The sequence below is a fragment of the Solanum lycopersicum genome, chromosome 4 (genome assembly GCF_036512215.1).
Source record: "Solanum lycopersicum chromosome 4, SLM_r2.1".
In the NCBI taxonomy this organism is placed as follows: Eukaryota; Viridiplantae; Streptophyta; class Magnoliopsida; order Solanales; family Solanaceae; genus Solanum; species Solanum lycopersicum.
In genome coordinates this window covers 63267751-63295724 of record NC_090803.1, presented here as the reverse complement: position 1 = coordinate 63295724, position 27974 = coordinate 63267751, and the positions used below count along the sequence as shown (strand labels likewise).

The window sequence follows — 27974 nt, the reverse complement described above, 5'->3', positions numbered from 1 at the left end:
CATCTCTAATTTGTATATGCTTTGTTTCGTAGTTTAACCAATCACATCAATGAACTAGTGACTTCGTTAACCAACTTTTTTTTGAAGAATATATAGTAGCATTTTATATGCTAATCTGTAATGTGTTGCCTGGTGACAAAATCACCAACTTAGGAGTCCTTGAATCACATGCTGCAACGATGTATTTATTTTCCTTGCTTAGCTTGGTGCATGATATTCTGGGGTCTTTAATCCACGGAAATGAGGAGATTGATGGTGGTCACTCGTCTTATTTGATACGAAGATACCACTAAAACTTAAAGGTAAGCTCTACAAAGTGGTCGGTAGGTTGACTATGTCGTATGGGGTAAAATGTTGACTAGTTAAGAACTTTTATGTCTATAAGATGAGAGTTGCGGAGATGAGGATGTTGAGGTTGATGTATGGGCATGCCAAGAGAGATAAAATTGGGAATGAAGATAGTTGAGACAATGTAGGAGTGACCTCTATGGTGGACAAGACTAGAGAGGTAAGACTGAGATGATTTGTACATGTGAAGAGGAAATGTGCAGATGATTTGGTAAGGAGGTGTGAGAGGCTGACATGGGTGATTTTAACAAGGGTAGAGGTAGGATGAAGAAGTACTATGAGAAGCGATTAGGCAGGTCATGACACAACTTTAGCTTATCAAGGACATGATCTTTGATTAGAGGAGATGGAGATCGTGAATCAGGATACAAGGGTAAAAGGTAGTTGAGGGTTGTCTCGCTACCCCTGCGGGGAGGCTTGGTGGGTAAATAATATGAACATTTTCCGCATAGTTTCTTGTTCTTCAATTACTGCCTGATGTTTCTTGTGCTTCATTTATCATATTATTCAGCTATATACCATATGCTAGGCTTTCTGTATTATTTGTTATGCCCTGTTTTACCTTTATATTGTCTTTTTCAAACTGCCCTATTATGTGTTGCTTGAGCCAAGGGTGTTTTAGAAACCTCTACAACTCCACGAGGTAGGGGTAAAGTCTGTTCTACCCTCCTAGACCCTACTTGAGGGAATACAGTAGGTATGTTGTTGTTTTTGTAGTTTGATGCATAATATGATGCTTATTATATCGTGTAAATCAAGCTGTCTAGTTATTTGAGCTTGCTAAAACCAAAAAAAGGTCTAATTTTATACTTCTCTATAACAAAGTTGGTATTTAATCTCTATTTCACAATGTTGAATAATTACTTCAATTTTTTTCTTCAATTTTATTGAACTTTCGCAGTCTGCTTATTTGTGCACTTTCCTGTCTTAGGTTTGCTTCCCGCATGTTGGCGTGGATTCTAAGCCGAGCCATGGGAGCATCTGTTTCATTCCGTGTTGGAGGATGGAAATGTTTGAGAGATATCGGGGTGAAGTTCAATAAGGTCGTTCTTCCCCTCCTTGCTGTTTGAGCTTGATTGGGGTTTATCTATTTCATGCTGTGTGGTTTCACGGTTTTATTTGATGGTTCATCTTATTACTTATTTTTTCTTTTTGTTGTATATTATCTTCTGGTTAACTACATGTGGAATTCATGTGTAACAATTGCTACCGTATATTGCTTTATTATGAACCTTATATAGGTGCACTTTGAAGTTGTATTGAATTAGTTTAGCAAATCATCTGCCAGCTTTACACTGTTTAGAGATGTGGTATAATCTGACACAGTTGCTTTAGAAAACAGTTATACAAATGTGATCTGATTAAGAGAATACTAATAGGCATCTATGAGATATGTTCAATCTTACACGAAGGATTCCGTCTTTTGTTTCACGAGCTGCATAAGATATAATTTTTCATTCTTGAAATACATGTAAGGGAATGTGGAGGAACCAGAAGAATTAGATGGTAAAGCAAAAAGAGCAGTGTCAACTTGGTTCCAGTTTGGTCAAATGTCTGGGGGGCCAATTTCAGAGTATAATGCCCATATTTTGGGATGATATCACATCTTATCTGGTTTTGTATACGCAAGAAAATGTGAGCAAGCATTTTTCTTTTATAAAATTTGACATTCTGAAATTTCGAAGATCCATTTGTCATCTTAGGTTCATGTCTTTGAGTTCCAGCATAGAAATTTGCGTGCATGTGGATCACTTTTTTTGTTTCTCTTCTTTTGCATCTTGTCGAAAGAAAGCTGCCACTGTAATTACGCCAAGCACAGGAGTGCACAGTGACTTGGGAGGTCCCTCATTTAGGAAGTTTGCTGAAGGGAGTGAATAAGCTGCTGTCAGTTTATCTTAGATTCAAATTTGAGTTTTGACTACTGATTTATAAGGAAACGATTTAATGCAGGATTTTCTCTTTTTTTTTCTGGTTCATCAGTTGTATTTATATTTGATCTCATATCACGTTGAAAAATAATTTACAGGGTGCAGTTGAAAGTGTATCCATTGGCGAAATTAGACTCAGTATACGACAATCCTTGGTCAAGCTTGGGGTTGGTTTCATATCCAGGGATCCAAAACTACAGGTGTTAATATGTGATTTAGAAGTAGTAATGAGGGCTTCCAATAAAATCTCAAAAAAGGCAAAATCTCGTAAATCTCGCAAGTCAGGTAGGGGGAAGTGGATGGTTGTGGCTAATATGGCCAGATTTTTGTCGGTTTCAGTGACTGAGGTTGTTGTGAAGGTAACCATTGTTTCATTAAACTTGGTCTTTGAGTGGTCATTATTGGTTGAATTTCATCGCATCCACTTTACTCATGTATCCAGAAAGACTGTTAGCTATTGTTGGCAGCTCTTTCCTTTAGTACATTTTGTTACTGTTTGGATGGTATAGATTTTGCTTACAAGTGTATCTTTAAATCATCTTTGGTTTGTGGAGATAATTTTTATTTGCATGCAAGTTCATGTGATGAATCATGGATAATTGCATTGCTTTTGCTTGTGGTAGGAAGCGGTCGAAGTTCCTTTAAGTTTTAACTCATACATGTCAGAATTGCAGTGATGGTGTAAGATTTCTATAAAAGCGTGCATCAACTTGTGGTAACATATGCATATCCATGTTAATTGACAACGACAAAAGATGCCAAACTAGTGATCTACTGCATACTAATGCTAATAATGTAATCTGGAACTTACATAATATCTAAATAGCTGTAAGATTCAGATTTTTAGATTTTAGTGTGGTCTTGTTTATTATTCTTCTCTCTCTCTTAAAGAATTTCATATGGATTAAAATGCAAGGAGACATGTACTCTTTCCTTATAGTGTTTTGACTTTTGGGCATTGAACATTAGGAGGGATTAACAACTGGATATTTTGGGAGATTCTTCTGACTGGTGATGTAGGCGAAAGTGGTTTATACATGCTTATTGCGTTAGGTGCTTGAAAATCGTTGCACATTGACTGAATGAATGCTTTTTCATGTTAGATGTCATGAACTTGATGGAGGAATTAGTATCCTGCTTACTTGTTGTCTTTGTGCTGTATCTCACTGTAATGATAGCTAGATGAAGTTGTTGTTTAGTGGACATTATGTTACATTGCTAATTTCTTTCTGGTGCGTTTGTTTAACTTGTTTAGTCGTCTCTCATGGTTTTTGTATACATGCTGATTATCTGTATTCATTTTTTAGACACCAAAAGCTACCGTTGAGGTCAAAGAGTTGACACTTGATTTATCTAAAGATGGTGGATCCAAGCCAGAATTGTTTGTCAAGTTGCTGCTTGCTCCTATCTTTGTTCACTTTGGTGAATCACGAGTCAGTTATGATCAATTATCAATGCATGGTGGATCTTTTCCCTCCAACGATAGATTATTAGCCATGACGGAACGGATCTCTGCTCCTTTCAGTTGTGAAGAATTTTCTCTCATGTGTGGTTTTGGCCATGATAGGTATACCCTCTTTCAACTGTTCATTTGTTTCAGTTATTTTATGTAATTGAATCAACTTCTTTGGTAATTGACAATTCATGGGACCCCTCTAGCTTTTTTAATTCGACTTCTCCTGAAGTTTATATATATGGTGTTTCTGTTGGTATGTATTTGCTGATTGTATTTCATCCCTTGATTCTAGCTTTTGAAACACATGTACGTATTCCTGAAGTTTATATATATGGTGTTTCTGTTGGTATGTATTTGCTGATTGTATTTCATCCCTTGATTCTAGCTTTTGAAACACATGTACGTATTCCGCGCCCAAACATTAACAGCATGAATCTTATTAGTAGTTGATGTTCTAAAACACCTGCCTTGTTACAATTTTAAATAATCAGATGGAACACCTCTACATCTACATATTCTTTTTAACCATAGCTCAACTTCAAATACTTAAATAATATCTGTACCTCTGAACATTCATCAGTCAGTTTGCTTATGTGCTATTACAGAATTGTTCCTACTCATGTATCTAATATTGTAGTGGAGGTAATGTTGATCAAGGTAATGAAAACAAAATTCATACTACCTCCACTACAATATTTTTTTTTGTCATCAAAACAAAATATTGTAGTGGAGGTAGTATGAATTTTGTTTTCATTACCTTGATCAACATTACTGAAGTATGTATAGTACAAAAAGTAATATAAGAAGCTTTTGTGCAAAGACCAGTAATGAGCTATATGTGTATGACTGTGTCTGTGTAATATATCCCTCAATTTATCAGCAGTCATTTAACACAAAATATCAGCCTCTTAAACTTAAGGCTCTAAGAATGCCAAAACTTTTTTTTAGTCAGCTTTTGTAATTTGCATCTTCTTGATGCTCTTCTTATGAAACACCTTCATGAAAAAAGAGAGGAATGCCTAAACGACCACTCTATCCCATATGCTGCTAGTAATAGTGTGGTTATGAGCTTATGACAATGGTTGCATATTTATTAGTATGTCGTTTTTTAAATTTTTTTTGGACACTGGTAACATTAGTATATTATTGTTGTTATAATTATTGTTATTCTCTTTTTCACATGTACTAATATATCGCTAATAATGTATAAACAAGTATGATCTCCCTTTATCGAAGTCTCTGTAGATCCCAAATATTTAAAGGGAAATTCTATTAAGCGTCCTAATATGACTAAAATTTTTGTAAGAGGGCAAATGGTTTTCATTTATAGCTGCCTTAATGTATGCAAATGAGTCTTAATTCTCATTATACCGTGTATGAATGACAAAAACATCTTAAAATCTTTTTCCACCACCATGTGAAATACATCATCTTTGGTCAATCTTAAGCAAGAATTTCGCTAAATTCCTTATTTGTAAAAAGAGCAGCAGTTGTACTCACAACATACATTGGAGTACAGAGTACTGAGTTTCCAGTTTGTTGACTGTATTCAATTACATTGAGATAAATAATGGAAGACTATCCGAAGCTTAAGAGAATAGTGTGAGTTAATAAATAATTTTTCATTGATCATGTCAAAGCTTAGTCTCTACAGGGAAATAATGAGAGAACCTTAGAAGTGACTTGACTTTAGCTATCCTGAAAGTTCTGAGGGAAAAAACTAACGACAACATAGCCAGTAAATCCCACAAGTGAGGTCGGTTTTTTTTTTTTGGTTTCACTGTTAGAGGCAAAAATTTTTCATTGATGATTAGAAGTTATTTATAGCTACACAGATGGATCTGATAGATTTATTTATGAAAAGGAGACTCTAAAATCCCATTTTTAGCTACGAAGATTTGGTCTTCTCAATCAAGAAATGACTTGCAAGGAAATAAATAAAAACTCCATAAATTCTAGGAGTTGGATAATTATAAATTAATCATGTTAAGAAGCATGATATGCTGATGTCAATATTTGGGCTAGAGCCGCTGACGCATGAACACCAGTTTCAATTGAATATTGCACATGAATGTGACTTAGTCATCCAGCTTGGTTCTTTTGGCGTAAGTTCTCCTGTGTCAATGGAATGTGCATTTTTATCTTTGCTGGATGAAGAGCAGGTTACGGTCATAACAACCACAGTTTTTTTGAAGCTTTTTGGACAAAATTTTAAATCCTTTGAAATTATACCTCAATTCTGACTCTTTCAATGAGCCGGAAAGTTTCATCTGATCGGGCCTGTTTTGTACTATGCTTGTGCTTTGTACATCTGATATCTGCCTGTTGCAGATCTTTTCTCCTGTAAACTAGAAATGTAGCTTGCTTACTTCTCCCAGTAATGGAAAAAAGAACTAGCTCTTTGCAATTGTGGACGTTTAAATGAAAGAAGCTTTGGTATATGGATTGTATATTGGGTTTTTTCAATTGTTTATAAAATTAATACCTTAAAAAAAAATAATGAAAGAAGCACTTTTTTGAAATTTTATCTGAGCTTGACTGTGCATTGTTACTACTCTGCTGTGTTCTATTCCTTTTTGTTTTAGGGAAGCAGGAGTGGTTGTTAGGAATGTGGAGATTGGCACTGGCGATGTGTCCATTAATTTGAATGAGGAGCTGTTACTTAAAAGGAAAGGTGAAGATGCCTTTTCTTCTACAGACGTAGCTATAAATGCAGTCAATGAATCTGGTACTGCTGATAAGCCAGTGAAACCCCCAGTTAATTTGGCTATTATGAAATATGCATCAATTTTCCCTGAAAAGGTCAGTTATTTCTCTATCCTCACTCTCTGCAGCAAGCTTGAAATTTTTTTTTTGCTTATAGCTAGCATATAAAAAATAAGGATATTTTGTCCTTTACAGATATGTGCTTGTCAAAGTCACATTTGACTTGTCTATTATAAGTGTTTAGTTGTTATGGGGTATAGGTTCGAAATAATTGCATTTTGAGCTTTTCTCTAGAATGATTAAGGGAAAGAAGCTGGAAGTACAATCATATGAAAGGAAGGAGGGTCTTAGATTATAGAAATGGTTCCCCTTTTCAGGAGTAATACAGTTCATAATGAAGTAGGGAGGAAATAGCATTTGTATCATTATTTATTTTTAATAAATTTAAGTTTTTCAAACCATCTTCAATTCCTGGTCTTTTAGTTATATAATAGATTAATTTAAATTAGTTCCTTGAGCTTATTACTTGCTTTGGCGGAAATAGGAATGAACTTCAATGTCAAATGATTTTCCAGAAAAGATAGTTGTTAGAATTTGCATAGGATTGTATATAGTGTCCTACGAGGAAAAGAATTGTGGTGTTGTGTTTATAAATAGAATTTGGTCTATCAAAGGATTGTGGTCTAATAACCTTGTATGCTGATTGCGCCAGTCACTCTATGGTCTGAAACAACCCACTCCAGCCTGGTTTGAGAAGTTCAACACAGTATCTCAGGAGTTTGGCATGACTCGTAGTGAAGTCGATAACTCTGTGTTTTTCTGACATTTTGCTCCAGATATGTGCATTTTTTGTGGTTTATGTTGGCATTATCGTTATCACTGCTAGTGATCAAGATGATATGACTAATTTAGAACATCTCTTTCAACATTTTTAGACTAGAGACCTCTGCAGATGAAGTATTTTTGAGGTGCTGAGGTTGCTTAGTTCGGATAAGGTATTGTTATTTCATAACACAAGTATGCCTTAAACATTCTTGGGGAGACACAAATGATGGTATGTAGACCCATTGACACTCCTATGGATCTGAATACTAAACTCCTGCCAAGATAGGGACCACTCAGTGATCCTAGAAAATATAGGGTGACTGGTTGGTAAATTGAATTATCTCACAGTGACTAGACTTGTCATTTCTTTTCCTGTGGCTGTGAGTAAGTCCAGCTTATGAATTCTTCCTGTAATAATTGCATAGCGGTTGTACATATAGTGAGTATTGTAAGTCAGTTTATAAAGGACTATTTTTGAGGATCAAGGCCATGAGCAGATTGTTGGATATACAGATGCTGATTGGGTAGGATCACCTATGAATAGATGTTCTAGATCTGGATATTGTTTTCTAGTAGGAGGTAATTTGGTGTCTTAGAAGAGTAAGCAATGAAGTGTGGTTGCACGATCTAGTTTAGAAGAAAATTATCGAGCAATGACTATAACAATGTATGAGCTAGTTGGATTAAACACTTCCCGAAGAACTAAAATTTGATATTGACATGGTGTTTAAAAACACGGAACCATGAAACAAAGAGAAATCTATCTCTTGTCAATCAATGAGAGTGACAATTGTTTCCTGGAATGTTAGGGGGCTCAACATGGATAGTAAGCTCTGAATAACTAGCTCAACAATAAGCTCAATTGTTCCTATGTTACCTTGTATAAAAAGCTTAATTGTTCCATTACTTGCTCCTCTATTTCCTGGGATGGGGAGGATAGATAGAAAGGCTTAGAAAAGGAAGTGTGGGATCGGAACTGATGGAAGATTGAATCATTCTGACACAGATCCATGGTGATTTTGTCTTTGCAATATCCATGGTGATTATGTCTAGGCAAAATCCATAGCTGATTGGTTCTAGTTGTTCCCTTTGACGTTTGACACAAATCAAAGTTTCAATTTATAGAACTAGGGGCGTCAAATGGTGGGTTGCATGAAATTTTGACAGATCGAAATGGGTTACATCAACAAACGTGTCATGACCCACCCATCCAGAATTTGTTTGGGTCCAAAGGGCTCTGTTCAGTTGGGTTGAATTGGGAGCCATAATCCAACCCACCCAAGTTAAAATCAATAATATGCCGTGGTTTACATTGCGGTAACCATATCATAGCCCACTGCCTATCCTTTTTTGAAATTAAATATGTTTGCTGTTTCCAGCATCAATTTCTTTCTTTCTTCTTCTTTTTGTTGTCGGACTTATTTCTTGTTTGGTGACTGTCTTTGTCAACAACATTTTTTTTTTGTGGAAACTTGGTCAACAACAGTTTGTCAAATAGATCATACGATAACTTGTTTTGGTTCATCATACCTTTATGTTTATAACAATACACTACTTTCCTGCTTCCATTTTTTTTCAAGTAGTTCCTCTCTACTTTAACTATCGACTAAGATATCAACCTTATTAAAAAAGTTAAGCTATTAAAAGTTTTGGGTTCTACTATCCACTTATTGTATAATGGATTTTTTCTCTTCTCAAAAAATTCTATTCACTTATAAATATTTGTCCATCTAGTAGTTGATATGTGTTGTGTATGTATAATTAGTTATTTTACTGGAAGCAAGTAGTCTCGCTTTTTTGGTGAACAGAACAAACATAATAAAATTGATAAAACAATAATTTAACATTGATAAACAGAATACATAAATTTGAATTCTTCTTTTTCAAAAAAAAAGGATACACAAGTTTGTTAATTACCTAGTGTCCAAGTGTCAAGAGTGTGGGAAACAAACAAGAGGAAGAAGGTTTAGAGTATCAGCCCTATCAACACAAGGCAAACCAACTCCCTGTTTCTCGTCAATGAAACTTAGGGTTGTGCTAGACAATGTATGCTACTTCACGGGTTGAATACCTGACCAGTTCAGCAGCCCAAGTTAACCCGCTTAAAAGGTGGGTCAGCTTGAGTTAAAACCCAATTTGACCCGGCAAGAAGATATTATCGACCCACCGTGAAATTTTGGGAGGTTACACATCTACAGATCAAATTTGTCACCTCTATTTATAATTTATTCCATTATGTTGTTCTCCAGTTTTATTTGCGCTTACTGCAGAGCATAATGTTTGGAAGTTAGATATTTTTTTATAAGAATGTTAGGAAGTTGATTGACATTATTATTGTATTTGTTTGATAGCTTAGCTTCGTGTTACCCAAACTGGATATGAAGTTTGTGCACCGTGAAGTGGGTCTTATGGTTGAAAATAACATTATGGGCATCCAACTGAAAGGCACAAAATCCCGATCCTTTGAAGATGTTGGAGAAAGTACACGTGTTGATGTTCAGATGGAGTTCAGTGAAATTCATGTATGTTTGTAGTCATCAGTTGTTCCCAACTTTTTATGCTAAAATTTCTATTTCTCAGATGTTTCTCCTTATTCTTACTAAAATGGTACCTTTTCTAAAGAACTGAAAGTAATTTTTTATACTGCAGCTACTGAAAGATGGTGACATATCAGTTGTGGAGATATTAAAACTTGATGTTGTCTCTTCCGTGTATATTCCACTTCAGGTGCGTGATAATTTTATTTTCCTACATCATTTTCTATTCTCTTGCGCTATTTTCTGGTAACCGCTGGACAGAACAAAATATAAAGCGGTACAGTTGCTTCATTTAATGTTTTAGAAGGCAAACTTGGACAGACTCTAGTCAGCTGAACCAAGATACTTGGAGTTTTGATACTAAAATAACCATGATTGGAAAATTAACCCCCACCCCTCAAACTTGTTGGATGATACGTAGGATTGGGGTCGTGGCCGTTGTATTTGCCTTATCCTACACTTCACATATTTGTGAATTGCACCCATCCCCCCTCCCTTCATGGGCAAGACATATTAAATGATACCTGGGGCTGGGGTCTGGTTACTGTATATGCCTTTTCTTGTCTTTATTACTTAATGCCTTAAATTTCACGTAAGGGTTAGTGTCTTGATGTCCTGCATTTTACTTTAGTGATAATTCAATCCACAATTCAGTCAGACTTTATTAATAAGCAACACACCATTATTCCTTGCCTTTCTCCATTCCTCAGGTTGTTTGTGAATTGATTCAGCCTGTCTTTATTAACAGACAAGTGAGACAACAGACCTTTATTCCTTGCTTTCCTCCATTCATCATGCCTGCCTTGTTTGTGAATTAATTCAGTCAGGCTGCAGGATTCTGCCACCTCCCACTGTTGAAAGTTCCTCCTAAACCTCGAGCCCCGAGGAATCCAACATATTTTAGCCTTGTATATTTACACGTGACTAAATCTATTTTGTTTGCGGACTGCTGTTTGAACTGGTCCTATATGTTGCAAATTTCTCATTTGATGTTTTATCATCTTTGATGCTTTTCTAATGGCGTTAATTTTTTCTTTCAAGGCTTATGTTTACTTTTTGCTTTATCTATTTAATTGTTTAGGATGCTTTACTTTACAGCCTGCTTCACCCATCAGATCAGAAGTTGATGTCAAGCTTGGAGGTACTCAGTGCAACATGGTGATGACTAGATTACAACCGTGGATGCACCTTCATGCTTTGAGAAAAAAGAAAATGGTTCTTCGAGGAGAAAGTACTACTTCTGAAAGATCTCACTCATATGATCATAAAGCATTCATGTGGACCTCAACTATTTCAGCCCCAGAAATGACTGTAGTGCTCTATGATTTGAATGGCTCTCCACTCTATCATGTAAGAACCGTTTTACGTCATATCCACATCTTTTACCCTTGTTAAATTTATTGGTCTTTGGTTCCCGACTACTTCTCTTTTCTTTTTCAGAAACCATCTGTATCTTTGTTTATAGTGGAAAAAGACAGTTTTGTGAGTTTTGATTTTACTTTTCTGCATGTCATCTATGTTTATACTTATTTCCTTTAGCCTGAAAGAAACGTTGGGTAATCTGTGTAGTACATTATGCCGAATGTGTGGGCTCAGTTTGAGGAAAGGTGATAAAGACCTTTGTTAGGATTGTAAGGTTATCTCGAGTGATAATCTTACTACTCAACATAAGTTTTTGGTGATGGACTTAGTAAGCGTGGGAGGAGGAAAAAGAGACTATATGTTCATTATAAGACTAAATGGAGTGTTTTGACACCCGCACTCTCGTGTGTAATTGGGGAGAAGATGTCGACGATGGGGCTTGGAGGAGTATTGGGGATGCGGAAAACATGTGGGATAAGACAACTAATTGCATTCGAAAAGTGGCTAGAGAGGAGCTAAGTGTATTGAAATGTAACTTTGATAGGTGCTAAGGGGATTGGTGATGGAATAGAGAAGTTCAAGGTAAAGTGGAAGCAAAAAAGGTAACGCATACGAAGTGGGTGGATTACACGGGTGAGGAGGAGAAGCGGGCAAATAGAGAGTTATAAAGCGGCAAAGATAAAGGCTAAGTTAATAGTTATAATAGCTAAGCTGACAACTTTTATAAGTGGCTAGAGAGGTGCTAAGTTTGTCGAAAGGTAACTTTGATAGACGCTAATGGGATTGGTGGTGGAATAGTGAAGTTCAAGGTAAAGTGGAAGCATAGAAAATAATGTATACGAAGTGGGTGGACTGCATGGACGAGGAAGAGAAGCAGGCGAATAGCGAAAGTTATAAGGTGACAAAGATAGAGGCTAAGTTAATAGTTACAATAACTAAGCTGACTTTATTAAGACTGTACGTTGAACTAAGAGATGAGGGTAGAGATAAGAAGCTATACAGGCTAACAAAGGTGAGAGAGAGGAAGACTCGAGACTTGGATCAAATATGTCAATCAAAGATGAAGAAGGCAAAATGTTGACGGGGTGACTCTCATTAAAGCAAAGATGGCAAGTGTATTTTCACAAACTATTGTACGAAGAAGGGGACAACCACATTGTGCTATGCAAGTTGGAGGCTTAGAGCCTTCTTAGAGACACCAAGATTTGGGGTATTCTAGGTGTATTAACGTTGAGTAGGTGAAGTATGTTTATGCAGTTGGATGAGTAGGGGAAAAACGATGGGACCAGATAAGATCCAAGTTTATGCAAGAGAACAAATAGAGCAGGTTTGGAGCGGTTGACTAGCTTGTTCAATGTCATTTTAAGATGTCTAAGATGTTTGAGGAATAGAGGTGGAGTACTTTGGTTCAATTGTACTATAATCCAAATTGCAACAACTAGGTCCTAAGTTGTTAAGCCACACTATGAAAATGTGGGAGAGAGCTGCGGAGGTGAGGGTGAGAATTGGTGTGCCTATTTCTAGGAATCAATTTGGATTCATGCTTTGTCGATCAACCACAAAAGCCATTCATCTCGTGAGGTAATTGATGGAGAAATATCGGGAAAGAAAGAGGGACTTGCGTATGGTGTTCATTGACCTTGAAGAGCCCTACAACAAAGTCTCAAGGTTAGGGTTGTTCGTGGTTTGGTTGGATTTATGAGTTGGCTCTAGTTTAGGATGTGTGGTTTTCTTTTTTCATGCTTGGTAGCTTGCATGGTTTGTGATTGGGTTGGTACCCTTTGGCCATTACTGGCCTGTTGCCTCTGTTGATACGTCGCTTGTTGGCTTGGTTTCCCTTAGGATTGGGTGTTTGGCTCGATTTGCGGTGGCAGAGCAGTTTGTGGGCTCGTGGTGTCCCCTTGGGATCATTCGTCCTTGGGATCATTAGTCCTCGAATGAAGGTTGAACCTTAAGATGATCCAAACTCTCTTATTTTTTTTCAAAAATTGGTAGAGTTCCCTTTGTAAACAGGCCTACCAAAACCTGTTGCTAATCTTAATGCATACACATTACTTCACAATTTATTCGGTTTTCAAATTTCTAAAACCAAATTAAACGAAAAAAATGATCGTCCATTGGATTATTATTGGTTTGGTTTGGAAGTAATTTTGTAAGTACATAAGAGTCTTTATAGACATAGACACCTAGTACATGGACAACCTACAAGAAAGCTACTGTGGTTTCAATCAAGCAATTAAGCAATACTTGAGCTATTATTACATGAATAATGTTATTCAATTAAGAGAAAGTGTGACTATCTTATGTGAGGTACCGCAGGTAAAGACTAAAACAATGAATTGTGATAAACTTGGACTCATGGTTGTAATAGTTGGGTTAACATTGAAGTGTTGGACTTGAGAAAATGATTAAGTTAATTAAAATTTAAGAAGATATTTATATTTTATTTTTGAATGATATAAATAATCATAAAATTTATATATATATATTTATAATTTCTCGGTTCGATTTGGTTATTTTTGCTTTTTAAAAAAAAAGTAAAACCAAAACCAAACCAAATAATATCAGTTTCAAAATTTAAAACCAAACCTAACCAAATATTAGTTTTTTTATTGGTTTGGGTCGGATTGCTTTAATGTAGTTTTTTAACCGTAACCATGAAAACCCTATTTGTGGTGGATTCCTCGAGGCAAAAGGCATATCAATGCCCTATATTAAGGCGATAAAGGAGATGTACGGAAGAACACGGGGGAGAATGGTCGGAGGAGATTTAGAGCACTTCCCTATGGAGATAGGGTTACATCAAGGATAAACTCTAAGTCCATTTCTATTTGGCTTGGTGATGGATGAATTGATGCGAGAAATTTAAGATGAGGTGCCTTGGTGTATATTACATAGTTCTGGTTGATAAGATGCACAATGGAGTTAATGTTAAGATAGAGGTGTGGAGACAAGCTTTGGAGACTAAAGGGCTTAGGTTGAGCAGGACCAAGACCGAATATGTGGAGTGCAAATTCAGTGATGTGATACATGAGTCATGTGTGGGAATTAGGCTTGACACACAAAATATTCCTATGAGAGACAAATTCAAGTATTTTTAAGTCTATATACCAGGGGAGAAGGAATATTGATAATGATATCACTCATATTTGGTGCGGTGTGGATGAAGTGGTGGCTTGCCTCTGGAGTCTTTTGTGATAAAAAAGGTACCACCAAAATTCAAAGGTAAATTCTATGGAGTGGTGGTAGACGGACATTGTTATATGGGGCAGAATGCTGACTAGTCAAAAACTCCCATGCCTAAGAGATGCATGTTGCAGAGATAAAGATGCTGAGGTGTGTGTGTGGTCCTACTAGGAGCAATAAGATTACAAAATGAGGATATTCAGATAAAGGTGATGTGGCTCGTGGTGGACATATCGAGGGAAGCGAGACGGAGATGGTTTGAGCATGTGAAAAGGAGATTCATAGATACACTAGTGAGGAGGTGCGAGAGGTTGGTTATATAGGGTACATTAGGAAACAAATGTAGTTCGAAGAAATATTAGAGAGAAGTAATAAGACATGATACGACTTCATCAAGATTACCAAGGACATGACTTTAGATAGGAAGGTATGTGGACATGCATGAGGGTAGAAAGTTAGTAGGCATGTAGTGTTGACTTGCTGTGGGTGGTTGGCGTTTGCCATGGTACTAGTTGTAGTATTAAAACTCTTCATTAAAATCGTTCATAAAAGTCACGACTTCTCATAAAAGTCACAACTCTTCATTAAAATTCTAATTTTTCATAAAAGTCGCAACTTTATAAATTTCACACCTTTTCATGAAAGGGGAAGGCTAGTTTTGGAATAAATAAATTAAAAGGGAATTTCGGTTTGTGGTGGCGCCACGTAGGTTAAAAATAATAGAAAAATAAGTTCTTACAAAATATTAGCAATATTCCAACATGAATTTGGTTATTTGTCATTATCAGATAACTCAAGAACCACTAATGAATGAAGTATTCACAAAATAGTAGATTATTGGTTCTTCATTCAATATTAAAAGGAAAATAAGAATATCTATACAAAGACATTTTGTAATATAAAGAAACATTTAAGTTGCATAGATTATAATTTCATACCTATTTAAAAACAGACAATATGTAAGCTTATATATAGTACTTTTAAGTCATCTGGAACTGAGTACAATAATTTTTTTCTGCACAATGAATATACGTACTATATGCGTATATGTTCATTATAACCAGAGAAAATAACTTTGCAGAAACATAAAAACAGAGTTTAAAACATGTACTCAAAAAAAACAATTTATATCATAAGTTTAAATTATGAGCGTAAAAAACATACCATAGAATGAAATAGAAAGGAAAAAATGGAATCCACTGAATGCACAATGTCCCCTTAAGAAAACTATTCTTCTCCAATACTAGAGGTTTAATGAATTACATCCTGTCAGGAAGGAACAATTTTATTCACTAACTTATTAATACAAAAACAATGGTGTCTGGAAGTCACTCAACAGGAGCAAAGTACATGAATATTTAATTTTGCGGAAATAGAAGAAGAAGATAAGAATTTTGTTGTTTTAAAATGTGAGAATATCCCTTTATTTATAGACAACAAAGGGGTAGTGTAAACAATTGTTTATTATTAGAAAGGTTACAACTATTTGGTAAGGTTGCAACTTTTTGAAAAGTTCACAACCTTTCATAAAAAGTCACAACCTTTCATAAAGTCGCAACTCTTCATTAAAGTAGCAATTCTTCATAAAAGTCACAACTTTTCATGAAAGTCGGAACTCTTCATTAAAGTCACAACTTTTGATAAAAGTTGCAACTCTATTAAAGTTACAACTTTTTATAAAAGTCACATCTTTTAATGAAAGAGAAAGACTAGTTTTGGAAATAAATAAATATAAAAGAAAATTCTTTCTTGTGGTGGTACCACATAGGCGGGCCTAGGGTTCTATTTTATATAAATATAATAATAATGATGATTGTTTCACTCATCTATCGCAGTATGTTTTAGTTGTGTTTCCATTATCACACTACTTTGTTGTTGTTTTTGCTCTCTTCGGGTAGACTTTGCACTGTTTCCGTCACCTGCTAATTTTATTCTCCGTCTCCTTCTTCTTTGTATGTGGATTTGTTGCACTTGAGCCCAGGGTCTTCTGAAAACAAACTCTCTATCTCTACAAGGTAGTGATAAGGGGTCTGCATACATTCTACCCTCCCAGACCCCACTTGTGAGATTTCACTGGGTAGTTGCTGTGTGGGCTAAGTTCTTTTTTTGTTTATCTATCATCTAAACATAATGTGATCCGTGTTTAACTAAGCTAGCGTTTGGCCATAGATTTCCAAATATTCTTGGCAAATATTATTTGAGTGAAAATTTGGGTGAAATTTCACCATGTGTTTTGGCCATAAAATTTGGGAAATATATTTCACCTTTTTAGAAAAATATGATTTATACACACAAGTTTTAAAAACTATCAAAACTAACTAAAAGTTTGTATTACAAGTCAATTGAATGTTAGTTACAACAATAACAAATAATGTCCATGACACTGAAGCAATGTGATAATTTGGAGTGAGTGCAACAAGAATTATTTCATACATCATGAAGTAGATAAAGTACATGACTTTGTTACCTAAAGCCAATTTTTAATATTTTTTCATCAACAATCATATCATTATTTAATATTCACTAAATATTTCATCACTATTTTGGTGTTCACGTAAAAAATGATATAATACAACGCAAGCAACTACTAGAGAGGGTGTTTTTGTAAAAGATAAAAGATTGGTATAGAATTTTAATTTTTAAAATATCCCAAATAATGATATTTGGCCCAAATACTAGAAAAAACTAGTATTTGAAAATTTGGGATATTTGCCAAATAATGACAAATTGTATGGACAAACATTATTTGCCAAATTTTTCCCAAATATTATTTGGAAAATTTATGGCCAAACGGGCCCTAAAGAAAAAAACATCCTTTATGTGCTTTCTAATCTGGCTATTTGGATAGTTTGCTCGAGAGGAGTGTAGGATATCTGAAACAGTATATTGCCTCTGATAGGTGCGGGGTAAGTTTGTGTTTTTGACTTCACCATTGTGTAGAACTAATTGTCTTTGAACTGTTTCCAACAACTTATGTCTTCTCAACTTACAAGGGAGATAATGAACTTTGCTTGATTGATTCTTTTTGGGCCACGTTACTCTTAAATTTCATTCTTTTCTTTTGACATTGAATTTCTGTTTCCGTGCGAATTACTATAACTTAGACATCAGGATAAGCACAGATAGTAAATTGTTCAGCTTGTGTCTGTAATTACTTCAACCTTTTGTCTTAAATAGTGGTGTCATGTTCCTTTTTACTTTGCAGGGTTGTTCACAGTCATCACATGTCTTTGCCAATAATATATCTACTACAGGCACAGTGGTGCACATGGAGGTTGGTGAATTTAATCTGAACATGTCAGATGAGTACCGAGAATGCTTAAAGGAGAGTCTCTTTGGGGTTGAAACAAACATGGGATCACTTATTTATATAGCAAAAGTCAGTGTTGACTGGGGAAAGAAAGATATGGATGCACCTGAAGATGGTCTCAAGTATAAAACAGTTTTCTCTGTTGATGTTACCGGGATGGGTGTTCACTTAACCTTCAGGCGGATTGGGTCTCTTATGTCTACAGCTTTGTCTTTCAAGCACTTACTGAAGAGTCTTTCTGGTTCTGGTAAGAAACCTCACAACCGGGTGACAAAATCGTCCAGGCCATCAGGGAAAGGGATTCAGCTCATCAAATTCAATCTAGAAAAATGCTCTTTTAATGTTTGTGGAGAAGTCGGTTTGGAAAATTCTGTTGTTCCAGATCCCAAACGTGCCAATTATGGATCTCAGGGAGGTCGAATTGTAGTTAGTGTTTCAGTTGATGGTACACCTCGCACTGCAACTATTACACCTACAACTCCAGTTGAACTTAAAAAACTCAAGTATTCTCTGTCCCTTGATATTTTCCACCTAACTCTATCCATGAACAAGGAGAAACAATCCACACAAATGGAGCTTGAAAGAGCGAGATCAATCTATCAAGAACATTTGGAAGACAGTAACCTCCCTGGAGAAAGAGTTACATTGCTTGACATGCAGAATGCAAAGTTTGTGAGGCGATCTGGTGGTCTTAAAGAGGTTGCAGTGTGCTCTCTCTTTAGTGCTACTGATATATCAGTCAGATGGGAGCCTGATGTGCATATAGCTTTGGTTGAACTTGGGCTGCACTTAAAATTACTTCTGCACAATCAGAAGCTTCAGGAACTTGCTAAAGGCGACCTAAAAGTAAATGGGCAGGTAAATGAGACTTCGATGGAGTCAGTACCACTGGAGAAAAGCAAGAAAAGAGAATCCATCTTTGCTATTGATGTGGAAATGCTAAATATATCTGCGGAAGTTGGAGATGGTGTTGAGATGACTGTCCAGGTGCAGTCAATCTTTTCTGAAAATGCACGGATCGGTGTGCTTCTAGAAGGTTTAATGCTCAACCTTAATAATGCAAGAATATTTAGAAGTAGCAGAATGCAAGTCTCTCGTATTCCAAATGCTTCTAGAAGTGCACCAACTTCAAAACATGAGATAGGCACAACATGGGATTGGGTTATTCAAGCCCTTGATGTCCACATATGCATGCCATACAGGTTGGAATTGCGGGCCATCGATGATTCTGTTGAGGAAATGCTTCGAGCTTTAAAGCTTGTTACTGCTGCAAAAACAAAACTTTTGTTTCCCAATAAGGAAGAGAAATCAAAAGCTAAAGAGACCAGTTCATCGAAAATTGGACGAGTTAGATTTTGCATAAAGAAACTCACTGCTGATATTGAAGAACAACCTATACAAGGATGGCTTGACGAACATTATCAGCTGTTGAAGAAGGAGGCTTGTGAAGTAGCTGTCAGATTAAACTTTATTGATAAGCTTATTTCAAAAGGTGGAAAATCTCGCGGTGTTGCAGAAAGAAAGGATTCTTTTGAAGATGGTAAAGTCCATTTCAATGGAGAAGAGATTGATGTGGAGGACACTTCAGCCGTTCAGAAACTGCAAGAGGAGATCTATAAGCAGTCATTCAGGTCATATTACCAGGCATGCCAAACTCTTGTGCAATCACAAGGATCAGGGGCCTGTAGTGAAGGGTTCCAAGGGGGTTTCAAGCCTAGCACTGCCAGGAGTTCTCTCTTTTCGGTTTCTGCTACTGAGTTGGATGTAAGTTTGACAAGAATTGAAGGAGGTGATTCTGGGATGATAGAGATTCTGCAAAAGCTTGATCCAGTATGTCGTGCACATAGCGTCCCATTTTCACGATTATATGGTAGTAATATCAATTTGCAGACGGGTTCCCTTGTTGTTCGGATAAGAAATTATACATATCCACTTCTTGCTGCAACTTCGGGAAGATGTGAAGGACGTGTTATACTGGCTCAGCAGGTTTGATCATTGTTCTTTTCCTTTTCTTTTTCCTTCTTGAAACAGTTAAAAGATGTTTTTATGAAAATATGTTCACAAGAACTATTTGCACTTTTGTGTAACTTATACAAATCATTTCTCTCTGAAGGACATGACAACCAAATTGGCGTTAGATATATTATTTTTTTTAATTATATGTTTAACTTTGCTCCTTTGTGTTGTATAATGTGTTGAAGCGCTAGATATGTTATGTTCCTCATTCTACTGTTTTTGACTCTTGAGAAGCAATTTGTTTTAAATGCTATGAATTTCAACAAGAGACTCGTCAACACAAAAGTAACCTTTTTATCTATGTCTGGTGCAGGCAACTTGTTTTCAGCCCCAAATCCACCAAAATGTATACATTGGGAGATGGAGGAAGGTCCGTTTGCTCCGTTCTGCTAGTGGGACAACTCCACCAATGAAAACATACTCTGATTTGCCCTTACATTTTCAGAAAGCAGAAATTTCCTATGGAGTGGGTTTTGAACCAGCTCTTGCTGATATTAGCTATGCTTTCACAGTGGCCATGCGTAGGGCCAATTTGAGCATAAGAAATCCAAGTCCAGACCCTCCTCCACTGAAAAAAGAAAAGAGCTTGCCATGGTGGGATGAAATGAGAAACTACATTCATGGAAATACCTCCTTATATTTTTCCGAGTCCCAATGGAATATTCTTGCCAGTACTGATCCTTATGAAAAGTCTGACAAGCTTCAGATAAGATCTGGGTATATGGAACTCCAGCAGTCAGATGGTCGTGTTTATTGTTTTGCAAAGGACTTCAAGATTCTACTGAGCAGCTTGGAGAGCTTGTTGAAGAACTCTAATTTGAAGTGCCCCTCTGGATTTTCCTCTACTTTCATAGAGGCCCCGGCCTTTAGTCTTGAAGTGATAATGGAGTGGGAATGTGATTCTGGAAATCCTTTAAACCATTATTTATTTGCATTTCCCAGTGAAGGAGTGCCCCGTGAAAAAGTTTATGACCCGTTTAGATCAACTTCTCTGTCACTAAGGTGGAATCTTCTGCTTAGGCCATCTCTTCCTATGCATGATAATCAGTCAAACTTATGTTCTGTGGGTGATCAAAGTGTCTTGGATGCAGCTGGCTGTGGTGCAATGAAGCCTGATAGCTTGTCAGTTTTCCCAACACTGAAACTTGGTCCTCATGATTTGGCATGGGTACTGAAATTTTGGAGCTTAAATTATTATCCGCCTCACAAATTGCGGTCTTTTTCTAGGTGGCCACGTTTCGGAATTCCAAGATTTCCTAGATCTGGCAATCTGTCATTAGATAAGGTGATGACAGAATTTATGTTCAGAGTTGATGCAACACCAGCATGCGTAAAGCATATGCCTTTAGACGATGATGACCCAGCTAAGGGGCTGACATTTTCTATGAATAAGTTAAAATATGAACTTTATTATGGCAGGGGAAAGCAAAAATACACTTTTGAGAGCAAACGTGACACTCTTGATCTTGTATACCAGGGTCTTGACCTCCATATGCCCAAGGCATTTATAAATAGAGATGATAATAGCAGTGTTGCAAAAGTAGTTAACATGACTAGGAAAACATCACAATCTGCATCAACAGAAAGGTCTTCTAATGACAGCAGCTCGGAGAGACAGCGTGATGATGGTTTTCTTTTATCATCTGATTACTTCACAATCAGAAGGCAAGCCCCAAAAGCTGATCCAGATAGGTTGTTGGCGTGGCAAGAAGCTGGTAGGAGAAATCTCGAGATGACATATGTGAGATCTGAGTTTGAAAATGGGAGTGAAAGTGATGACCATACAAGATCTGACCCAAGTGATGATGATGGGTATAATGTCGTGATCGCTGATAATTGTCAGCGAATCTTTGTCTATGGTCTTAAGCTTTTGTGGACACTTGAGAATAGGGATGCAGTTTGGTCCTGGGTAGGTGGAATATCTAAAGCTTTTGAATCTCCAAAACCATCTCCTTCTAGGCAATATGCCCAAAGAAAGTTGCTGGAGGATAGTGAGGTAATTGATAGAACTGAACTACCTCAAGATGATAACCAGAAGTCTCCAGTTAGTCATGGTGCCAGTTCCTCTTCTCCACAACATGTCAGGCCATCAAAAGCACAAGTAGAAGCACCTTCATCAAGTGAAGTTAAAGTAGAAACTCTTCCATCCACTTCTTTTGGTAAGCTCTAACTGGACCTTAATTCTGTATCTTGACTTAGGGGTCATTTGGTAGAGTGCATTAGCAAAAAAAAATTGCATGTATTAGCTCCATGTACTAGAAGTATCTTGTTTTTGGTCCACTTTTTCATGCTATATGTATCAAGGAGTGTATTACTAATACATGGAAATCTATGTTATTAGTGATTCAAGGGAATTTAATGCATGTATTAGCATGGTTAAAGACCCAATTGCCCCTCAAAACCTTTTTTACATCTTTTCCACCATATTTGTGTAGGGTATCTTTGTAAATAAATATTTTTATGTATTGTATGCTATTTTTAATACACCAAACCAAACAATGCATAAATATTCTCTGCATAATTAATGCAAGCATAACTAATACACATATTACCAATGCAAACATTACTGATGCACTCTATTTAGCATTTTTCTTATACACCCTACCAAACGAACCCTTAGAAGATATATATATTCTTCTTTGAGGATTAGTGAAACTTAACACAGTTCTAAACTGGTTGTAATCTCTTGTATAGTTGTTAGCTATTATACACTATTCTCTCCGGTCCACATTAGGTGGTACTTTTTGCTTGGGCATACCCCTTTAAGAAATCTACTAACTCCTGGAAAGAAATGTTTTTTACCAACTTTACCTATTTAATATAGTTTCTTGGTTAACAGTTACCCTACTAGTCTAAATAGGGTAAGTTTGGAAGAAAACAATTAACACCTTCTTGATTATGTGGAACACCACTTATTTTGAACCTAAATATGTAGAGGTAAAAAACACCAATTAATATGGACCAGAGGGAGTAGTAGTTTTAATTTCTGATCTAATATTTACTGCCTAAGCTGTGGAAACCAATATTTTCGAGTTCAAATATTTGGCACATCCAATCTACCTTCTGGATTAGCCTTATTTTTGTGACAATTGATTAATTGTTGCAGCTTGATATGGCTGCATTTGCACGATAGAAATGTTTGTATAATATTTGTGATATGGGCCATAATCTTTGTTTTCCTTCTCACTGTAAGAGGTTAATTGTTGTAAATTATCCTTTTTCATTCTATGTATTACCAGCGAAGCTTGCCGACATTGAAGACAATGAGGGGGAGGGCACTCGCCATTTCATGGTCAATGTCATTGAACCACAATTCAATCTTCACTCAGAAGATGCAAATGTAAGTTAATTATCTGTTTAACAATTCACAGCTGCTTCCTAGTTTACTGTGTCCTTATTCTCTCTTGTGTCATCGTCATTTGTTTCTTTTGTCCTTTTTGATTGAAATCCTCTGATCCTTATACTTGCTTATAGTATTTATTTCCCTCTGAAGGAAGATCTGCATTGAGGTGTTTAACCATTCATGATACTGGGTAAAAGCCACACTTGTCAGTTAGGTGCTCCTACTCAATAACATCTTTACCACTAATGACACGGAATTTTGAAGTTTGTCCTTCATTCTTAAACCTAAAATCACATGGAGGAAAGTTGTCTTAAATGGCCTACAATCTCTTTGAGTATATTCAGATGGTAGACCTAGCAAAAAAAATAAAAGGATACAATGGAAGAAAAAGATCTATATAGGCGGTATCAATTAGTTGGGATTATGTTTTTGTCTACTTGGTACATTTATTTTAGGTCTCATGTTCTCTAGGAGTCTTTTTGTCATGTCAGAATTTATTTGTCAGTAGAAAATGTAGAGAGCTGTTTCTATTTTTTTTTACTTCTATTTTGTATAATGTTGTTGGTTTGAGTTGAGCTTAAATGAAGTTACAATGGTGATTCCTAATGAGGTTCTTGATGGTTAAGTTCGCCCGGTTATTTTAAGAAATTTATACCGTAAGGGATAATAACACTGGGTATGTTGTTGTTGTTGTTACCATACTGATTCTTCGATTACACCAGTTTGTCTAACCAAAATTAAACGTCTTGAACTGTCCTAATCATCTTGGTTTGTCTTCGATGTTAGTACAACTTGGTTAATTTTCGGTACTTTTATCTTTAAAACATCATGTAAGAGTTTCACTATTTGAGTGTCTTATTTGTTATGTAAAATGATGTCAAGCCTTAGTACTTATAACACATAAACCATAGAGAAAAAGGGGATGAGGACATTATTTTCAGGAAAAAAAATTTCAGAGATTTTGATGCCATGGAATGTTACTGGTGAAAGAGTGGCTTGCTCCTGGATTTCGAGTAATTTTGAGGGGGAAAGATGTTGAACATCATAATTTGGTAAATGACATGGTGCTTTCTGAGTAGATTACGTACAGACCACAATCCGTTGGTTATGAAACGTCTTTAGCTGCAGGAACTATTGGTTTTTGGAAGATGCAAACCATCATATTGATATTACAGGTTTCAATACAAGATTGGGCTTATTAAGCCTTTCTGGAGGGTCTGGAATACTTAAAGAACCGAACAAATGGATTCTAGAAACTTAACCGCAACAATGAAGAAGATGAAAGTGTTTTAGTTTTTTCGTCCTCTTTTTTGAATAATTGGGTTGTTGAAAGATGAGTCGGTTGTCTTCTTTTGGTGGGATCCGGGTTTGGGTTGGGTAAATTAAGTTTTACTTAATTATTTTTTTAACGAATCAGATAGTGCCACATAATAAATGAAATTGCTAGTTAAATGGGCTAATTAGTCGTTTGTGAAAAGGGCATAATAGGGCCAAAAAGGTTAACCCCAAGGGCATTTTGTGGCCAAAAGGTTGTTCTTCAATATCAGCAGTGAGTTTCCATATATAAAACCCATCAGACAAACATTCTCCTTTTTTAAGATTATGTTGTCGCACCTTAAGGTCATTCTGTTAAATGGTTACTATTTTCGAGTGGGACAGATTGTTGTGTTCTAAAGTATTGTCTTCTGGTATAAATAGCTATTACTATGTTAATCCTAAGAAATGAAGAAAGCAAGAAAAATATAATATGCATCAATCAAGAAAGAGACAACACTATCAGTTGAAATTAGCACCAATTGAAAATTATTCTTGCCGTTAGTTCTTGACATTGTTATGTTAGGGAGGCCAAAAATGCTCAACTTTAGCAGAGTTAAGGGATTGAAAGTGCTTAGGTTATATTTAAAGGACCAAAATGAACACACTCCCTTAGATAAGGGACAATTTTAGCCCAAAACTCTGCTTATAAGCACATCTTAAATATATCCAAACACTAAAAAAGTGCTTAAAAGAACTTGAAATAAGTCAATCCACAGAGGCTCTAGTCTCTAATTTCTGAGCCATGTCCAATTGGAAGTGGTTGCCAAAATCACGACTCTAAATACAAAAGAAAGGGTGAAACCTAGTATAACTCTATTGCAATGCTTTAATTTTTCATTGATGCTAATGCTATTTGCACCTTTTTGTTTTAACAGGGTAGATTTCTGTTGGCGGCTGTGAGTGGCCGTGTGTTGGCTCGTTCATTCCATTCAGTTCTATCCATTGGCTATGAAGTGATTAAACAAGCTCTAGGTGGAGGAAATGTTCCAATTCGTGAATCTCAACCTGAAATGACATGGAATCGCATGGAGTACTCTGTGATGTTAGAACATGTACAGGCACATGTTGCCCCAACTGACGTAGATCCAGGGGCTGGACTGCAGTGGCTTCCTAAAATTCGAAGAAGCTCACCAAAAGTGAAGCGCACTGGAGCTTTACTGGAGAGAGTTTTTATGCCTTGTGATATGTACTTCCGCTATACTAGGCATAAAGGTGGAACAGCCGACTTGAAGGTATTCCCTGTTTGTAAAGTTTGTGACCATCTGATCATGTCGTCTTATGTTGTGAGAACTCTATTCGAATTATCAGACCATTTTTTTGTTACATCTTATATATTCATCCCTTGATTTTACTGTCACTTGGTTCTCAATCATGACTATGTGTTATACTATTGTCACAGGTGAAACCTTTGAAGGAGCTTTCATTCAATTCACATAACATAACAGCAACAATGACATCTCGCCAGTTCCAAGTTATGCTAGATGTCTTGACCAATCTTCTATTTGCCCGGCTTCCAAAGTAAGGGCTGTTATTAAGATCTTTAATCATTAAACATTAACTTATTTTTGTATTTAACATGCTTTTTAAGAGCTGCAATCTAATCCTCATTTTGGTCCTCAGAAGGCTCTATTATTATACTTGGTTGTGATGAGTTGCATCTCCATATAGTTATCTTAAATTTTTGACAGAATTAATTTGAAATTTCTAAACCAGGCCTCGAAAAGTTAGTCTGTCGTATCCGGCAGGTGACGATGAAGATGTTGAAGAGGAGGCTGACGAAGTTGTGCCTGATGGTGTTGAAGAGGTAGAACTGGCAAGAGTGAATCTAGAGCAGAAAGAAAGAGTGCAGAAGTTGATCCAGGATGACATTAGGAAGTTATCTCTTTATAATGATGCATCTGGCGATAGGAACTCGGTAAAGGAAGACGATCTTTGGATTATTACTGGTGGAAGGTCCATATTGGTAAGACAAGAACTTTTCTGAAGCACTGCACTTTAAGATCATTTAGATGTGAAGTATGACGCAAGTTCTTTTCCAGTTTTAGAAGTTGATTCTGAAATGATATCTTAAGTTGTATTCTATGACACTCCTTACTTGTTGTTTCTATGAGGTACAGTTCCCACTGTACCTTGGACTATCGTTCAATGCCATGGCCCTGTCAAAATGTCATTGGACTTCATTAGGGAAAGCTAAGTTTTTGAATTTGGCTAGAGTCTGAGATCCATGCCCATGGCTTAGTCAAAGATGAAAAATTGAGGTCATATGACATGGAATTATGGGCATTAGGGTGCACATGAAGGGCTCCGTAGTTGTCCTCCTTTACATACCTTGATTCTCACATCATGTCCTTTTGTTGGGCACTTGTAAATCAGATGATCCCAGGGAAGAGCTGAATACATATTGTTCACCTAGGCTGATCCCTTCTTATTGTCTTCCATATGTCATTAGTGGAAATAGGTCATAAACTCTCTTGTAATAATCTAGTCCCATCACTACGTGATCCTAGCAGATTTACAAATTTCCAATGTTCTTCCTGTTGAATTAGGAGGTTTTACATTTCCAACTTCTCCCGAGCACTATCATTTTTCATGGACTTTAAAAAGTAACACTGGAGGCGATTAATGAGCACAATCATGATACAGTCCAACCATATGCCTCCACCGGCCGGCCTTATATGGTCAATGTGTCTGTACAGGCTAAAGTGATTTGTCTGTGTTGGATATCATTAATGGTGGATCGTGAAAACCTTCTCACTAATAAAAGAAACCAAAAAAGGCCTTATCACGTTCCTCTTGACATACTTTTCTTATCCATAGTTTCTCCATATCATAAGCAAATCAACTTCAATTTACCAATTTTTGTGAACAGTATTTCATGAGATAAGTTTGCTGCACTTCTGTCCAAGTTTCAGGTTGCTTTGAGATTTCTCTTCTCCCTTTGGAGGTTTTAAAGAGATCTGTTCCTGTGCACTATATTGATACAAATGTGGTTATGTGTAATAAGCCTAACAAATACCTTGATTTCAAGGTTTCTCTTCTCTTGATTAAGTCTTACTGTTAAGTTGTCATTGAAAATTTATAGCTGTGTTGATTGTTTTAAGGTGAGAAGAGACTGGACGTAGCTTTTTTTTGTTGTTTGCTTTGTAGTGCTGACATTCTGATACTATATGTTTTAAATTACAGTCAGTGAGTGTGTCAGGGAATTTCTTGAAATGGTGTATAAAGAGGCTTTCTTTGTGAATTGCTATATTTTATTCTTTGTATCTGGAATTGCTGCATTTGAGCCAAGGGTCTTTTGGAAACAACCTCTCTACTCCACGAGGTAGTGGTAATGTCTGCGTACATTCTACCCTCCATTTGTGGGATTTCGGGTATGTTGTTGGTGTTGCTGTATAGAGAGGCTCTATCAGTAGATATGTGCCCTTATTTCCTTTTGTTTTGGAGAGTGCAGTTACCAGTGTAATTTAAAAGAAAGTGATTATGAAAAGATGGTAAAGAATTTGATGGTTATACCGTCTTTTTTGGTGAAGTAGAATTCTTGGTGGCGTAAAGGTAAAAGAATTCTTCAATATGGTTCAAAGGTTGTTTCTTCGCACCTGAATCTAACCTGTTTTAGTGTAAATAAGATTGGTACATGTCT

The 27974-nt window shown here is 36.4% G+C and overlaps 1 protein-coding gene across 4 annotated transcripts in view; it reads left to right on the top strand.

Moving 5' to 3' along the window:
- The window catches only part of LOC101260131 (protein SABRE), a 38059-nt gene that overhangs the window by 4133 nt on the left and 5952 nt on the right, over positions 1-27974 (top strand). The window contains exons 2-14 of one of the 4 annotated variants that reach the window (XM_004237966.5): positions 1280-1391; positions 2375-2635; positions 3584-3843; positions 6318-6534; positions 9615-9785; positions 9913-9990; positions 10899-11150; positions 17554-19644; positions 19988-21833; positions 22914-23014; positions 25210-25566; positions 25734-25852; positions 26048-26297. In XM_004237966.5, coding sequence (XP_004238014.2) covers positions 1280-1391; positions 2375-2635; positions 3584-3843; positions 6318-6534; positions 9615-9785; positions 9913-9990; positions 10899-11150; positions 17554-19644; positions 19988-21833; positions 22914-23014; positions 25210-25566; positions 25734-25852; positions 26048-26297 — 6115 coding nt within the window. Of the gene's footprint in view, positions 1-1279; positions 1392-2374; positions 2636-3583; positions 3844-6317; positions 6535-9614; positions 9786-9912; positions 9991-10881; positions 11151-17553; positions 19645-19987; positions 21834-22913; positions 23015-25209; positions 25567-25733; positions 25853-26047; positions 26298-27974 lie in introns of all 4 variants that reach the window. The other 3 variants (XM_069297361.1, XM_026030826.2, XM_010321924.3) reach the window with 3 other exon arrangements.